Source organism: Macrotis lagotis, chromosome 8, assembly GCF_037893015.1.
Source record: "Macrotis lagotis isolate mMagLag1 chromosome 8, bilby.v1.9.chrom.fasta, whole genome shotgun sequence".
Classification (NCBI taxonomy): Eukaryota; Metazoa; Chordata; class Mammalia; order Peramelemorphia; family Peramelidae; genus Macrotis; species Macrotis lagotis.
The window spans coordinates 31,180,331-31,198,788 of record NC_133665.1 but is presented as its reverse complement, the minus strand read 5'-3'; the positions used below and the strand labels follow the sequence as shown (position 1 = coordinate 31,198,788).

Below are 18,458 nucleotides of genomic sequence, written 5' to 3'. Positions count from 1 at the left end.
TAGAGAACTGCCTAAGTTAAAGGACTTGCCCAAGTTCTCACAACCAGAAAGTTATCAGAAATAGGACTTACCACCATCCAAAGAAACCTCTTCTTCCTGTTCATCAGGAGAAGGCAAAAGTGGCTGCAAAGGTTCCATGTTGATTATGAGCTGCTTATTCAAGGAGTGGGAACTCTTACTCTGGGTAATGTTGGCTCTGTAAGCAAGAACGATCCATAATCATCTCAAATGCTTTTGTGATCTCTTATTATCTACCTGCCTTCAGAATTGCACTATACCTCCTTCACAAAATAGAGTAGACCAGCAGAACTGAATTATTGGTCCAATGAAGGTTCATCAAAAATCACAAGGAGGAACTCTTAAAGGGAAGTGCCCATGAAGGAAATGAGTGGTGACTACTTTCAAATGTTATCCACAAACTGTATTTTAACATATTGCTATTTTTAACTTGATCAATACTCATAGAAATGTTACCTGAAATCTTTGAGAGAGTCAAGTTTGAAAGCTTAGGGAACTTTGCCATTTTGGACAGGTTTGAATATGTATTATGGTCAAAGCTAAGGTTTTTCAAGTAGCAATGTATGACTGAGATATTTTGGATCATTAGGAAAGCTGAGCACCACAGAATCGATCTTTTCCAACTGTGTTGCTATAGAAGACTTTCGAGAGTCCTTGAACAACAAAGAGTTCAAATCAATCAATACTTAAATTAATTTAAGCGATTCACTAGAAGGTCAAATACTGAAGCTGAAGTTTAAATCCTTTGACCACATAATGAGAAGGTGATTCTCACTGAAAAATACTCTGTTGTTGGAAAAGACTGAAGGCAAAACAAAAAGGGGATGCCCTGGATGAGATAATGTGATGAAACAATGAACAATAACCTGGGATAAAAGACCCTGGTACTGCTAAAGTCCATGGAATCATAATCCTATGACTGAACACCTAAACAAAAAATTGGCACTCAAAACTCATTTTTCATATTTGCAGGTTTTTTTAATCCACTAATTAGTTGGAGTTCACACAATATAATATAGCAAATTGCATTTCCTAGTCTTTGCAATTAAATGCAAACACACAGTCTGCATCAGCATGGAAATGAGAGGAAAAAAAGATCTGATCCACAAAATGAATACTCAGGATATGTGAGTTGGGCAACGTCTGGAATGATTTAGATTCAGGAAATGAACTAAGGTGGTCGGATAAAGAGGCAACCCCCACGATTTGCAGCAGGGGTGCTTTCTCTGTATTGCCAGATATCCTTGTCATGTTGAATGTTTCCTATTCATTTCTTCAAATGGCCAGTCTACTTAGCCAAACTACATATTCTGTTCTGGAAGGAAATACCTATTAATTAGTGAACATGATGACAGTCAGCTGGCTGAAAAATGAAGCAGGTGCTTTAGATAGAACATCTGTTTGCAGCTGTAATGACTGCTTGCTTATCCACTGTGCCACAGGTTGGCCAAGCCAGCTGTGCTGTGATTGGCAATGATCCTCTCCAAGGGGAAACTTCCTCCTTGCAGATGCCTACTTTCCCTGTTTTGTGTCAAAATCCTAAGAGACAGTCACAGACCTGCATCCTGGAGATGAAGAAGTATGCTGTTAGAGACAGCTGAAGGGACTTACATCTCAGGATAGGAATTTCCATTAGCAAAGAAGAAAGGCAGGGAAGGAGTGTCAAGTCATAAGTTTCAAATGACAAGTTTCTCCTCCCTGTCATCATTTCAATAGAGAAATTTCTGGAGATTGGGAAATGAGGACTATAAAATTTCATGAGTTCCCAATTCAATATCTTGTTTTTCTCTGTAGTTCCTATCTCTAGTTCTGGACTATTTCCACTGTCTATAGTACTCAAGAATTTAGTACTTATCTTATTACAAGTTACCTTACTTTCAATGTGATAAGGATTAAATAAAATCCTCATTTTGCCCTAAGAATCTCTAGAGAATTACCTAAAAAGAAGTCTTGATTTTAGATCTATCTTTGGTTTTTAGAGCATTCCATTGTCTTCCTCTACTTTTCCTACCTCTTTACCCATACAACTAGTGAAATAACAATTTTCAGTCCTGCATCTCAGAAGATCCCTGATTATACAAGTTTTCCTAGAGCAGGCTAATATATGATGTAATTGTTCTTCATTTTCACAATCAATCTAGGAAAAAAATATTACAGGCTGTTTTGTAAACTAGTTAGATGGATGAAGAGAGAGAGAGAGAGAGAGAGAGAGAGAGAGAGAGAGAGAGAGAGAGAGATTGATTGATTTCTGGGGCACAATCATTTGTACTGTGATACCTCCTGAATTAAATTGATTTAAGAAACTTATGAAACTGCAAGGATATTCAGATAAATTGTAACTCTACTCCAAAAATGACTTTGAGGTTTCTCTTATATGGTTACATCAAACAGATCAAATGAAAAAATAGCAATCACCAAGTAATTATTAAGCCCCCTTCTATATGTCAAACACAATGGTAGGTACTATCAAGATAAAATAAATGTCCCTGACCTCAAGAAACTTCTTGAAGACCCACATTTCTTCCTTGGGATGGTATGAAATGATTTTGACCAGGTTTATCATAATTTCTGGTTCCTTACCTTGTGATCACATAAACACTTGTCCCTTTCCCAAAAAAAACTTCTAACTCAAGGTGCTATTGTATCCTCTAATAAAATATTGGAAACACTAAAACTTTTAACTGCCAGACTCCTAGAGCATTGCCTAGAGAAGGGCCCTCCCACTAGATTAAAATGAAATTGGTAAATATTTAACAAAATAAAGAAAATATGATAAAACATAGATAATATTGACTTGTGGTTTTCCAAGTCAATATGTAATTGACAGTTTTTTTATATATAGTTGATGTTTAGTCCTTTCAGTCTCACTGGACTACTCCACAGGCAGGATGTCGCAGGCATGACACAAACCTAGGTCTTTCTGGTTCTCTATTCACTTTGCCACTCAGTCTCACCCTGCCTTAACATAATTAATCAATCTATAAAAGCAACATATAAATATAAATATACCTGTCTTCAAGGAGCTTACTTGGGCAGGGGAGGGGGGGAATTAGCAGAATAAAACACCTACGTGTAATTCTAGCTTACAAGTTTGGGGGGGCAGTATTAGGAACAGCTTTGAACAGGAGTTGACTCCTGATGACTAGTATGAACCAAGGTGAACAATCAAGGCAGTTTTTCTTGATTTCTAGGAGAAGGGTTACCACTCACCTGTGCACCTCTGGAGGGTCCCTCTGGATTTTGGAACTCGCCTCTACTACCTCTTTGGCAACTCTGCCACTGTAAGAAAAAAATGAAAGAATACTATATTTATGTGTATATATATATATACACACATATATATGTGTATATATATATATATATATATACAGAGAGAGATAATGCCTTTCCTGAGGACAGAGAAGAAAGCACGGACATAATTGAGGAGAAAATGTCATTCGGGGGATTAGCCTTTCTTTCTGGCAATATGCTTATTCTGTTAGGATACAACCCCTTCCTCCTACCTTGTTATCTCCCTCCCTCCTGCCCGGTCCCCTTTTTTAGAACCTTCCCTAGCTAGAATCTTCCTTGTTTTAAGCTTCTGGCTTCCCTAGACCATTCTGAGGTGCCCACCTGCCTATGACATCACACAGCCAGTTGTACTCAACCTCTGAGATTCTCTATAAAAGACTCCTCACACTTTGGAGTTTAGAGCAAAACCACTGGGTGGGACAGCTCAAAGTAATGCTAGAGAAGTCACTGAGAGGAATCTTCAATTGCTTTCTTCCTCCTCTTCCTCCCCCTCCTCCAGCCAGGCCTAAAGGGGACCCCATCGCACCCTAAATATCTGATCTAAAGATCCAGATGTATCCTTAAAACCATCATAATCCTATGTATCCTTGTCCATTTTTCCTTCCCCACCAAAACTTCATGGATACTAAAAATTAGGGGATTACCTTTTAATGAGATAAAATTTTAAAGACCTAATTGCTTTTATTATCATTGGCTTATTCACTTATATGGAAATCCTTTAGAGGCAACTCATCACCGTCCCTCCATCCTTCCCCCCCTCCAAAAACAAAAAACCTTTAAAGGACTGGAACAGAAATTTCCTTCAGTTTCTACTTCTTCCCTATGACTCTGCAGTTGAAGCGTTTCAAAACATTTCTTCTTCCAAGAGGATAACTTACTCTGAAGTTCGTGGGCCAAGAAAAAAGTACATTGAAATGGAAGGAAACCTGTACTCAAAAATTGAATCACTTGTCTAGGCTTTCAACAGTTAATAATTGAAATTGAAATTATGGGGTGCTGATGGTTAAGAGTAAAAAGCCCTAGTAATTCTAATAATAGAAATAGGGACTAATAATAGAAATAGGTCACAATATACTTACCTTCACAAAATATTAAAATGACACCTATTTTATCCCACTTTTCCCAAAAAAGAGGAGGGAAGGAGAAAGTCCAAGTCTCTTCAAGTACCTACCTATATCGAAATCTACTGCCTTTAAAAAATATTTTGCTGCTTGACACCGTCTTGATTTGACTGGATTTTGCATACCTTTAAGAAAAGAGAGAACAGTCACCCCATTAGAAAGCCAACAGCCCATATGATAAGAAGATTGGGCAGATCCATTGGTAAAGAGATGCTTTTCCATTTCATATTGAAATCAATGGAGGGAGTGGTCCATAGCACTACTCAGTCCCCGGGAGGCATTTTATTCTTTGAAATCGAATTATGATTATCAGTAGTGCAGCAGATCACCATCTGTAGTCACTGAATAATGCCCTATTGAAAAAGTTAGAAAATTCCTCTCATTATAGTTCCAAGGAGTGACAGTTCCCGTTTTAACTATGACTAAATCACCATCACCAGTGTCCTTCTCTGCAGTTCTCCCTGGTAGATCAGTAGGACTCATGGAGAGATCAAGATCTGGTTAACCACTTAGCATGAAATGTAAACATGAGACAAATAGCAACATCACCACCCCCAGCTGTAAGTGTTATTATCCCAGTTTAAAGATAAGAAAATAGAGGCTTGAGAAGGTCACAGGCACTTAGCTAATAAGTGTTAGGCAGAATTTAGACCTATAACTTTACTATATCACACATTACCTCTATCAAATTAAATTTCTGAATCTTTGGTAAAATTTTATAAAGAGATTGCACTTTTAGTTTACTAACCAAAGAGGGTCCTTCACTACCCCTTCACCTTCTGGCCCCTAGTTCCATAGATTCCTGAGAAAACTAGGGATTGCTGGAGGGGTAGCCAAGTTTCTGAATCTCTCTACAGGTTCACCTCCTGAAAGCTTCCCCTTTGCTAATTTGCTCATTATCCCTTTTGTCATTGTTGTGCAGTGTCTCCACAAGCCCATTTGAGGTTTTCTTGGCAAAAATTCTGGAGTGGTTTGGTATTTCCTTCTCTAGCTTACTTTACAGAGGAGGAACCTGAGGTAAACAGAGTTAAATGCCTTGCCCAGGGTCCCACAGCTAGTAAGTACCAGAGGACAGATATGAACTTGGGAAGATGAGTCTTCCTGACTCCAGACCTAGCACCCTATTCAATGGCCAGCTGGTTGCCCTTACATTAGTCCTTTACTGAGCATCTATCTCTTCCCTCAGCTGTGACATCCCCAGAAAACAAAATGAAGACACAGAAACCCCAACTTTTCAAGAGGCAATCACTCCTTCAGTTATACCATAGGACTGCTAAACACTTAGAAAGATATTTTTATTAAAAATTTAAAGGATATTTGCCAAAAACTGTTAGGAAAACTGGAAAATCATATAATAGAAACTAAGTATAGATCACCTATATAGTTAGCCCATGCAAAGTTAATGTTGAAATGGATACAGGATTTAGACATAAAAGGTGATACCATAAGTCAAGTCGGATACCATAAGCCAAGTAGGAAAACAAGGAATAGTTTATCTTTCAGATCTATGGAGAGAGGAGTTTATGACCAAACAAGAGATGAAGAACATTATAAAATAAAAAATGAATATTTTTATTGCATTAAATTTAAAATGTTTTGTATAAATTAAACCAATGCAACCAAAGATTAAAAGTAATGCAATAGGTTAGAAACAATTTTATAGCTAGTATTTCCGATAAAGGATTAATTTCTAAAACATAGAGAACTGAGTCAAATTTATAAGAATATATGTCATTCTCAATCGATAAATGATCAAAGGCTATGAACAGGCAGTTTTCAGATGAAGAAATTAAAGCTATCTATAGTCATACAAAAATGCTCTAAATCATTATTGATTAGTGAAAGGCAAATTAAAACAATTCTGAGGTATCATCCCCCACCTATTATATTGGCTAAAATAGCTGAAAAGAAAAATGATCAGTGTTGGAGGGAATATGGGAAAACTTGGACACTAATGTACTGTTGATGGAGTTGTGAACTGATTCAGCCTTTCTGTATGCAATTTGCCTTTCTGGATAGCAATTTGGAACAATGTCTAAAGGTCAATAAAAATAGGTATACCCTTTGATCTAACAATACCCAAAGAAATCATAAAAAAGGGGAAAAGACCCACATGTACAAAAAAATATTTATAGCACCTCTTTTTGTTTTGACAAAGATTTGAAAATTGAGGGGAAATTGAGGGGATTCCCCATCAGTTAAAGAATGACTGAACATATTGTGGTATATAAATGTGATGGAGCACTGTTATTCTTTAAGAAATCATGAGTGGGGGAGAATTTCAGAAAAGCCTGGAAAGACTGGCATGAACTGATGCTGAGTGAAGTGAGCAGAACCAGAAAAACATTATACACATTAACAGAAACATTTGTGTAATGATCAGCTGTGATGGACTTAGCTCCCCTCAGCAGGACAATAATCAAAGACAGTTCTAAAGGAAAATGCCATCCACATTCAGAAAATGAATTATGGAATCTGAATACAGACCAAAGCATATGATTTTCAATTTTTAAGTTGTTTTATGTTCCCTGGTTTTTCTTCTCTTTCATGTTTTCCCCTTTCATTGTGATTCTTCTTTCACAACATGACTAAAATGGTATGTTTAACATAGTTCTACATATAAAATCTATATCAGATTATTCATTGTCCAAAAAATGAATATTGAAAACTATTTTTGCATGTAATTAGAAAAATAAATAATAAAAATCTATTTTGAAAAAAAAAGTTTGAAGAATACCTGAATTTTTATGGTGGAGTTACAGAATGCTTTTGCTGTCCAGAACTCTAAAGGTTCTGTCTACATTGATGGAGCATGGCTCAGTGGAAAAGTAAGCTAAGGTTGGAGTCAAAGGGCTTTAATCCTCTATGCCTCAATATAAAATGAAGGGTTTGGATTAAGTGACTTCTTTTTTTTAGATATTTGCAAGGCATATTGGGTTAAATGGCTTGCCCAAGGCCACACAGCTAGGTACTTATTAAGTGTCTGAGGCCAGATTTGAACTCAGGTACTCCTGACTCCAGGGCCAGTGCTCTATCCACTGCGCCACCTAGCCACCCCCTTAAGTGACTTCTAAGATCCCTTCTAATTCCAAATTCGGGATGCTGTAATCCTATGGACAGATTTGAAATAAGTAATGGTATAGATTAGGAGTGCTTGGCCTATACTCTGCATCCTGAATTCAAATCCCATCTCAAGTACTCAGTAGCAATGTGACCCTGGGCAAGTCACTTGACTCTGTTTCAGTTTCCTCATTTTTTTAAAATGAGCTGGAAAAGGAAATGACAAACCATTCCCATATCCTTATGCAGAAAATGTTGCATTGATATCTGTTGTTTATAATTTACCTTCAGTTTCCAAGATATCCATCCCCACCCAGTCATCCAATCCCTGATAACAAAGTATAAAAAAAGGGGCCAGAAAAGGTCAATTGATTCCAACACACCAACCCCTTCAGAGAAGGAAGGGAATTATATTCTAATATTGTTTCTAGTGGGTGAAGGTTGACTGTGATCATTGGGCTGCAATGAGTTTTGATTTTGGAGGTTAAAATGAAAACTTTCTAATGATAATGATCTGCAAAACTTCTCTTTTGGGATGCTTAAGGGCTGCAAGGGAGATCAAAGCAAACTTACTGCCCCTATATATTCCTTTGCTTTGCAGCAAACTCTGGTGCCAGTTTTCTAACTAATCACAGCAATTTTCTTCCAGAAGAGTCATTCCAAAATATATTCCTCAAAAGCACATCAGGGAATTCTTAGTCACCAAATGCTGGTCTGTTTATCCTGTGCCTAGGAATGCAAGCTGAAATGGGTAAACAACCTATACTCTTGATGACAGGACCCAGGAACATGTTTTTTCATTCTTCAATAAAACAAAAATAACAATTGTGAGAATAACTGAAGAAGTAAAAGATCCTCTCTATCTGCGAGCCAGCTGGGTGTTGCAGTGGATAGAGCACCGGACTCAGAGTTGGGAAAACATGAGTTCAGATCTTGCCTCAGACACACTTACTAGCTTTAGACCCTGGACAAGTTGTTTATCTTCTTTCAGACTGAGTTTTCTCTGCTCACATGGCTATTACAATGATCAAAAGAGATTTAATATATATAGATAGATATCTACATCTATATCTATATGCATATATATAAATAATACTTTTGGAATTTTTAGCGTAATATAAATAATAGCTAGTAGAACTATTTATTGACACTGAGGCTAAGGGAATAATAGAGATCAGTATTTTTAAATGCCACATACAGTTGTACCATTAAGGCTTCCAATTCCCCATTTTGTCATTAATTGTGTGACCCTAGACAAGTCACATACTCTATCTGACTTGCCATTAAGCTTTGATGTTCACTCATTTCAGTTGTGTCTAATTCTTTATGACCCCATTGGGATTTTCTTGCCAAAGATACTGGAGTGTTTTGCCCTTTCTTTCTTCAGCTCATTTTACAGATGAGGAAACTGAGGTCAACATGGTTAAGTGACTTGTCCAGGGTCACATAGCTAGTACGTGTCTGAGGCTAAATTTGAACTCCAGTCTGAAGCTCTTATCCATTATGCCATCTAAGGTCTCTGCCTCTAAGCTTACCTTCCATTTACTCTGTTCATAGCTATTTATTGACTTTTACACTGTTAAGTAGATTGTCTCCCTTATTAGTCCTTGAGGACTGGGGCAAATTTGGTCTTTTGTTGGATCTCACAATGCTCTAAACACAGTGTTGATACTAGTTCATTGGGTGTTTAGGTATCATTTTTGTCAAGGAAAAATTAATGATTAATATTAGGGACCTTTAAGACCATTTTCAGTTTTGACATTAGAATTTACTATAGAATGTTCTACTAATATGCTGTTCAGTATGGATAGCATTGAAAATGGAACTCTATAGGAACTATGAAAAAAATCAAAAAATAATTTATCATCTGTGATAAAAGTGGAGGAGCAGATGTGTGAATAAAATAAAAGGATGGATAACCCCCCCAATATTTTTCTTCTGATTCTGTTACACACAAACACACACATACACACACACACACACACACACACACACACACACACACACACACACACCAACACTCTCCTTACCAGCCTCCAAATCCTCTCAACTCAGTTCTGAGACTAGAGGTCCTAGTCCAAGGATGGCTGTGTGAGTTATACCAGAAAGGAAACCCATGAACTGCTACCTGTAGATGATCTGGAGTTGACTCTGATAAAAGAAATGACTGTAGGCAACATAAAGGCTTTGTGGATGCTTTTTCAACCACTTGTATCAAATGAACAAAAATCACTTACTTGTAGAAGGCCTGGTTCTCCACCCCGCATTTCCAGAGATGTTTGCAAGCAGCTGGTGTTGAGGTGTGAAATGACAACATGGCCTTTTTCTAAAGAAGCAGCAAAAAAGAGCATAAGAAAGGGATTTTTGAACACTAGAAAAACAAATTAGGAGTTCAAAGCCCTCTTGAGACTGAGTCTGGTTGCTTTTTTTTTTTTTGAGGGCTCTCAAAAAAAAAGTGTCATCTTTTCAAAGCTATTCTGAAGTCTCATCATCAATACTAGGACTTTCTTAATCTCCCCATAACTTTGTATTTACATGGTGTATCCCCTGTCGGTAAAATGAGAGTTCCTTAAGGGTAGGCTTTATTTTCTTTTTTTCCTTTTAGTATCCCCAGTGACTAAAACATGCTTTGTATTTGGTAGACACTCTAAGAAGTCCTTAACGAAATGAATTGAGTTTGATATTCCAAGTTCTGCCTTTGACTCAAACTTGACTGTGTGACCCTGGGCAAGTCACGTAACCTCTAAGTATTCCAAGAACTCTCTTGGACAATAAATTACCTAGAAGGTGCCAAAATACACAGTGGAGAGAATTTCCTTTTCCTAGGAGTTCCCCAGGGAATGAAGTCCTAAATCCAGACCCTGTCCCCACCACTGTGCTAGGATGGTACCCCACATCTAACAGGTAGGTTATAAAAAGTCATTGCCTATTTCCACAGAAGGCAGAGCCAACATTTTTTTCTTTCTAAGAGTTTTCATTATATCATCCCCACAGCGGTCACAAATTCCAAAATCATGGACTCCAGTGCATTCCAATGCTGTAGCTATATTTTTAGGTTCTGCTGTGAATCACAGATAAAGGGGGAAAAACAGATGGTAAGAAAAGTAATATCTGACCTCCTTCTGAGAGCCAATCACATAGAATGTCTTCCCTTCATACTTCAATTTGCAGACATCCGGCCTAGGGAAAGAAAATCTCTGGGTAAGGAGAAAAAATGGGCATTAACAAGGGTAAGTGGCTTTCCTGTAGGACCCTGGCTGCCTCACAAAGCCACTCTGAAACAAGATATGATCTTATTATCAGTGAAGACCTGATGATGAGTAGTGAAAAACGGGAAAGGGAATTTCACAGCAATTTTCTTCCAGTGGTAGCTGAAAATTACTTAGTTGTTCAATTTTTCATTATATATGAGCCATCCTCCTTCAGAGGATTTTGAGGGACCTTAAATACATTAACAAAAAAAATTGTTTTGGTCCAGACCTGTGATTTCATCAGTGTGGGGAACCCCTCCATTGATGCAAATCAGCAACTCTTCTATAACTTAGAGTCTCAGAGATGCCAAGGACACTAAGAGGTTAAGTGCCCAGGGTCACGCAGCCAGGTGGGTGGCAGAGGCAGGATCCGAACCCAGGGTTTCCTGGCTCTGAGGCCAGCCCTCTATTCTCTATTAGCAATCATATCCAAATTTATCTGTGGCTTTATTTGGAGAAAGGGAAAACAGTCATTTCAAGTTTGAATGAATGAAAAAATCTCTCTCTCTCTCTCTCTCTCTCTCTCTCTCTCTCTCTCTCTCTCACACACACACACACACACACACACACACACACACACACACACACATACACATGTGCACACTCAAGGTCAACATTCATTCCTGCCCTCCATCTTTATGGAAAAATTGTTATATTATCACCGAATTGAAGAACAACAATGAATAGCAAAATGTAATCAAAACAATGATTTCTATATCGTTGTGAATGGTTATTCCAATAAGACTTTCCTGAAAAGCTAATCTTGGTTCAAACTAAGGTGGGAGAGTTGTTATGAAGATATGAGCAATAACTCTGTTTCCATTTATGAAATCAAATTTTGCCTCCTCCAGACTTAGCTGAGGATTTGTGAATAGATAAAAGATAGCGAAAATTAACAAAGGTAGATTTAGGTTGAATTTGAAAGATAAACTTATAAAGGCTTAGAGAGCCATACAGCTAATCTTTCTGAACAGAAGCAAGAGGAAAAACAAAGTCCCTCCCATGGTTCTAGAATAGAGTTAATGTGGGAATTGTGGTAATTGAGTGACTCATGCTGGCTCCATCTTATGATTCAAATATGGATCTAGCTCACTTCCCTTTCTATTCACTTATGGGTTCAATCCAATTTCTGTCTTTAATTATGGGAATTGTAAGAAAATCTCATTGCATTGTTTGAACCTAGCCCTTCATGGCTGAGAAGCTGGACCAACCCAACCTGTTGCTTAGAAACCTAGGTTATGCTGACCAGAAACTCAGTCTGATCCAAAGCGTGATTCAAGGACTTTTCTCACAATTATAAATCTCAATAATCCATATGTCTTATTTGAAAATGAGCCCCATGATGGTCAATCAGCTGTTTCCTTTACTTGAATATAGACACTTGGGGGGGGGGGAAGGGGAGAGCATATCTTTTTCTGATTTCACAGAATTACACATTTGTCCTTCCCCTCCTAACTCAGAAAATTCCTAATCTTTATTCAATTAGAAATGGGATTACTTAATTTGGGTATCCTAGTTTATTCCCTGTCAATTGTTTTGTTTTAATTAACTTGTCTTATTTGTTTTTAATACATAAAACTCTGTCTCCCCTTCATTCAAGGTTCAGTGCCAAGCTGAGACCTGGTCCCAATTTGTTATGCAACTGACATGCAATACATAATAAAACAATATATTCAGAAGTTCAAACCTTTGTCTCCTCTGTCAATGTATGTAATAAATATATTAGTGTACAGTAAGTCTTCCTCCTAGGAGGAAGATCCATTATAATTTTTTTGTATTCCACCACCATTAAACTTTAAGAGCCACAGCAGCATAACAGAGAACTCTAGTGTAAGTCAGATAGCTAATATAATAACCAAAATGAGAAAGGGAACAAGTTACTTTTATGTCAATTAATGGAAATATCTCTTGGGTTCACATTTGACCAATTTGAAAGGAGAATACTTAAAAGGAGTAGTCCAAGAAGGGTTGGATAGTTATGAGAAAATAATTCTCCAAGAGTATACTAAAAGTTAAGTGACTTCTGTTCTGCCTAATGAAGCAAAATGTTAATTGAATTTCACACAAGTTCTATTAGATGTTTTACCATATTGTGAATTGTAATTGGAAACTCACTTAGAGATTTTCAAAGTCATGTAATAATTCTGCCCACCTTTACTCCTCTCTCTAAACACAAATGTTTCAGTTAATAAGTTAATAAAAATCTGTTTCTAGAAAGTCTGCAACTAAAACACAGATTAGGGAATTTTCTTCCTTACTAGTTAATTAGGTCCTAAGAACCAAACAGAAGAAGTATGTTGAAAAGAAGTAAAGAGGAAAAACTGTGGTCCCAATTATCACTGGAAGAGGTTCTTTCCATTTGAAAAGTAGCAGAAAAATATTTGATGGAATGCTTTCAGAGTAGGTTCTAAGTTTTCTTTCATTCAATCTAAAGTCTGGGTATTTAGCAGACTTGAATGTAAGGCCAAAGGAAAAAGGAAGAGAATTTTGGTGTAGGCAGGGAAAATTTCATGTAATGCTTTTGTACCAACCATATTCTTCAGTTATTGGGCTATGTCACAACTCTAAAGACAGAAGAAAAGTTTAAGATGATAGCATCAATATTTCTACTTGGCGGTTATTAAATTGTCTCTATGGAAAGGGAACAGAGTTTGGTGTATTTTGAGAAAATTGGCTGCAGTGATATATATATATATATAATATACATGCATATATATATATATATGTAATTCTGCATTTCATAAAGAGATGGTATATGGAGAGTATAACTGTAGCATCAATATTTTGTTGTAGACAAGGGTTGAGGACAAAGTGCCATTCAAGTGGGAAATAATAGAAGAAATTGAGGTGTATAAATGTAATAAAATATTTTTGAGGTGTAGGAAATAATGAATATGACAGCTTCAGAAGACTTGTATATACCAATGCAGAGTGAAATGAGGAGAAAACTTTAATCAAAAACTACAAAAATATAAAAGAAAATTTTGAAAGAGTAACTTATCTAGGAACCATAATAAGGAAGCAATTCTGAAAGACCTTAGAACTTTGACTAAAGCAAGAATCAGAGTTTAAAAGATTGATGATGAAGAAGCAGCCTAATGGTAGCAGGATGACAAACTACAGATATAGAACCTCAAACATGGCCAATATCTTGATTTATTTCTATGATACTTAATATTTTTAAAGGACTTCTACTGAAATATATAGGAGAGATGGGTTTGTGGGTAATGGTGAGTATTGTAAAAGGTAACAAATTATAAAATACAATTTTACAAAATTTAGAAATAAATAGAAGAAAAAAGTTCTGCATAGGGTCACAGAGGCAAAAAAAGATTTTTAATGAATTGTAAATAAATATGTTTATATTTCATCTAAGCTAATTTTTTTTATTTTTTCTTTTGTAACTCAATATTTTATGATGACTATTTTAGAAGAAGGAAGGAAGGAAGGAAGGAAGGAAGGAAGGAAGGAAGGAAGGAAGGAAGGAGGTAGGGAAGAAGAGAGAGATGGTTAGACAGTCTCTTTGGGAATTTGGGATTCCAGAGATATTTCTTTTGCTTGCCTCTGTTCAAACTAATAATCATCTCCTACTACCTTAGGAATAGAAGTGAAGAGAATTATGGCATAAGTATTGTATTTGACTGTAACTGAATTTACTGCCCTGGAACCAGGAAGATTTTCCTTAAGGAGTTGGATGCTGATGAAAGACATATCCAGGATACTCTGATGCTACATCTCTAGAAAAGCCCTCTGAGCCATTCTCTCTCTCTTAGAATATGTCTGACCAGGATCCTAAAACTTTGATAGTGACACATGCTTACCTCCAAATATGATTTTCTATGAAAAATTACTCAAAATAACTGTTTACATTTTGCTCATAAACTAAAATTGCTTCATAATGAAGTGTTAGAACAAAGAAAATTGGATATTATGTTTGAAATTTCTTAAATCATGCAAAAAAATTTAAAAGAGCATAAAGAAAAATTTAATTTTTCAACCACTGACACAAACACTTACCATTTTAACAAGTGGATTCTTTTATTTCCCTGGAATACAACAAATCCTGTAGCAGTGAATCCTAAAAATGATGTCGTCCCAGTTGAATCCTTTAAAACAATTTAAATTTTTTAAAAATTAAAATAAATGGCATAGTTTGGCTAACATTGTCCTTAGGTCAGGTTAATTCCTATTGTGACAGACCATTAAGCAAGTTATTTCATGATGAGTTTTTCTGATCAATGAGATTTGTGATAGCAAAGACTCACAGGGAATGTTAGTAGAGGTGACCAAAAATGGGGCACAGAAAATAGCTTCTCTTCTTACCCACTGTTATCTCCCTAGAAAACAGAATATCCCATAGGAAAATTCATAAATTAATTTTGATGTTGTCTCATTATGAGCCCTTGGACTAGAAGCTGAAATTGTCTTTAAAACAATCATTGGTTCATCCATCCATGAAGGTTTAATAATATCGCTGTCTCTTAGAGATAATAAAATACCATGATAATCTCTGTGATTAAAAATCACAAGTAAATATGCAATTAGAGTTTCCTCATGATCTTTAGTATACATAGGATAAAAATCTAAAAGGAACAGTCTTTAGAGAGTATAGATAATAGGTTCACAGAGCTAGAGCTGGAAGGGATTATCAGAAACCTTCTAATACAACTCATTTTTCAAATGAGAAAATCAAGGTCAGAGGAAGTTATGTGACTTGTCCAAGGTCATATAGGCAGTAAACATGAGAGGTAGGATTTAAACTAAGAAAGTCTGGCTTCAAAGATAGTGTTCTTCCTACTGAACCAGGAAGTTCTGGAAGCCAAGTATGCCATATGACACTATCTTTGAAGCCAGACTTACTTAGCTAAGTAAAGATAAAAAAAAACTTAAAAATTTCTGAGCTAATGGAAGTTAGAGATCAAATCTAAATAAGTAGTCTGACTGAGACTGACTTCTTTGTCCCCATTTGAAATTCTGTCTTCATAGTTAAGAAAACTCTATCAGATAAGAATCTAAGGATTAAATTAGGAAAGCAGAGAGAGTTAATTTTTATTAAATTAAATTCATTCATTAGGTATTGGGTGGGTGAAGTTAAGAGGAGAAATAGAACAAGTCACTGTCTTTGTCAAAGTGGACTATGTTTCCAAAGTATTTTGACATCCAAAAACCTGAGTTCCAATTCCACCTCTGACACTTAATTGACTGTGCGACCTTGAGCAATCTATTTTACTTCCCAAGGACTCAGTTTCCTTATCAATCAAATGTGGCAGTTAGACTGGATGTCTTCCAAGACCCAACACCCCTTTGCCACACAATGATGATTTAGTAAGTCTAATTCAAAAGTTTACTTTTACATGTCCTTTTGATCATTGGCTTGGAATGCTGAATAATAAAGGCACCTTGTTCTCACAAAACATTCCTTAGAAATTATAAAAAATTTAGAGTTCTAAGAAGATGAAAACTAGGTCAACCAGCTGGGTAACTTACATCAAGAAACTCAAATATCAAAAATATCTTGTGTTTCCATATAACTTGGAATTTTAACAAAGTAAAATGTCTTTAAGTGACAGAAACAGGATTTGAATCCAGGTACTTTGACTTCAAATCCAGTAGTCTTTCCACTGTACAAATCATTAGGATTTCCCTAACCTTTGAGAACAAACTATCTATTTGATGAGCAAACAACTGCCAAATGACAAAAATATACCAGACCAAGTATCCCATTATCACAATTAATTATCCCAATTAAATAAGAAAGACACTAATTCATATGCCTTCTGCCCCTGTGGATGGATCCAGAAATACTTGGTATCAATTTTGAAGTATATTAGAAAAACCTACTACTGGGGAAGGGAGACCAGATCTCATTTAGAATTCTCAGAGAATAGAAGCTATAGGTTGGAAATGGCCAGGCTTATAGATCCACGTCCTTTCCAAATGTTGACCACTGCACTCACTGTATATTCCTTCAGGAAGGTTTAGAGAAGCTGTATACTCTGGGCCAGCTAACTTGCTATCTAGAAACCATCCTGTTAAACATTATGCTGTCTATATTTTAGTGTGTATTTGTTTCTCCACAATTCAAATGTAAACTCCTTGCAAGTAGGGGTTGGTGTCTAGAACAATGTCTGGTGTTTAACGGGTATTTCATTAAATATTTGTTGATTGACTGAGAAATTACCTTGCAGGGATGGGGATCTACTCCATAGGTTTCCAAAGTATGTGCTTTCAGTAGTAAGTTAAATTCAGCAACTGGTGGACTCTGGCCCCTAAAATGACACAAGAAAAGGGTGGTTAATCAGGAAAAAAAAAAACAGAAAAATATTCCAAGTCAATAAACTGTAGTTGCTAGAAGTAGATAGGGAGAGAAAAATCCATATTCAAAGACAACCAGTTGTACTAAATCCTATTTATTATCAAAAGTTGACCTTCCAAAAAGTATCTGCTCCTATGTTGTTCTACAACTAATCTTTCCACATTTAGCCTAGTAGTATTTGATGTATGCCTTATGAGAACTCTTGTGACCCATAGAGTTAATCTAGATTACCAAGTAACTAACAAAGAGAGCCAAAGTCAATCTTGATATGAAATGAGCCTCAGCAACTGTCCTTTCCAACTCATTTCAGATTATCCAGAGTAAATGGCATTCCTTTCAGCTTAGAAGTATAAACATAGCAATCATGTTACAAGACCAACTAAGACACATAACTAAATATAGAATCCCGATGGTAAAAATCATCATTTCCATTTCCATCCCTATATTTTAAGGGATGACTTATTCTTTCAAGACCTGCACTATTCTTCAAGAATAGATCCAGGTAAAATTCTTTAGTTTTGTTTTATTTGTTTTTTTGCTTTAAATCCTTTGAGGCCATGATCATTATCAAGGTCATGTCCTTCAAAACCTTACAACACTCCAATAAGAGCACATAACACTGGATTCATGAGGAGTTTCCAGTTGACTTGGTACCCTGCCCTGGGGGTTAGGTTCTTTATTCTGGGTCTGCCATTTAGAAGTAATCATGGCTAACATTTATGCAGTTTCAAGATTTGGAAAGAACTTTACATACACTATTTCATTTGATCTTCATAACAATCCTAAAAAGTTACTTTTCCCATTTAATTGGTGAGGAAATCGAGGTGAGAGAAGGTAAATAATTTGTCCAAAATCACTCAGCTAGTACATGATTGTGATAGTATTCAAACTCAGATTTTCCTGTCTCTGAGTGCAACATTCTCTCCACTGAACCATTTACTTGATCTGTAACCCTGGAGAAGTCACCTAACTTCTGTGAGGCTTAATTTCATTACCTGTAAAATAAGGGATTTGGGTTAAATTAGCATTAAGTCCCTTTCCAAACTAAAATGTTATAAATTTAAAATTTTTTCTAGAACTACAAAGTCCCAGAAAAAGAAGACAAAACAATAACAGAATGATTTAGAAAATATTTCCCCAAAGGAGTTTTTCATTTTTTTCATTTTTTTTAGGTTTTTGCAAGGCAAATGGGGCTAAGTGGCTTGCCCAAGACCACACAGCTAGGTAATTATTAAGTGTCTGAGTCCAGATTTGAACTCAGGTACTCCTGACTCCAGGGCCGGTGTTCTGACCACTGTGCCACCTAGCCACCCCTCATTTTTATTTTAAAAGAAAATAAAACATCATTGCTTTGTTATCTCATCCATAAGGATATTTTCCCTCTGCTGGTATAGATCACAA

At 36.3% G+C, this 18,458-nt stretch overlaps 1 protein-coding gene across 19 annotated transcripts in view; it reads right to left on the bottom strand.

Annotated features, from left to right (window-relative positions):
* Positions 1-18,458, bottom strand: part of FRMD3 (FERM domain containing 3) — a 329,113-nt gene that overhangs the window by 54,226 nt on the left and 256,429 nt on the right. For all 19 annotated transcript variants that reach the window (XM_074196651.1, XM_074196656.1, XM_074196661.1 and 16 more), the window contains 7 exons: positions 16,923-17,010; positions 14,759-14,847; positions 10,607-10,670; positions 9,728-9,816; positions 4,481-4,555; positions 3,229-3,297; positions 72-196 (listed from right to left, as the gene is read on the bottom strand). In XM_074196651.1, the coding sequence (XP_074052752.1) occupies positions 72-196; positions 3,229-3,297; positions 4,481-4,555; positions 9,728-9,816; positions 10,607-10,670; positions 14,759-14,847; positions 16,923-17,010 (599 nt within the window). The remainder of the gene's footprint in view (positions 1-71; positions 197-3,228; positions 3,298-4,480; positions 4,556-9,727; positions 9,817-10,606; positions 10,671-14,758; positions 14,848-16,922; positions 17,011-18,458) is intronic.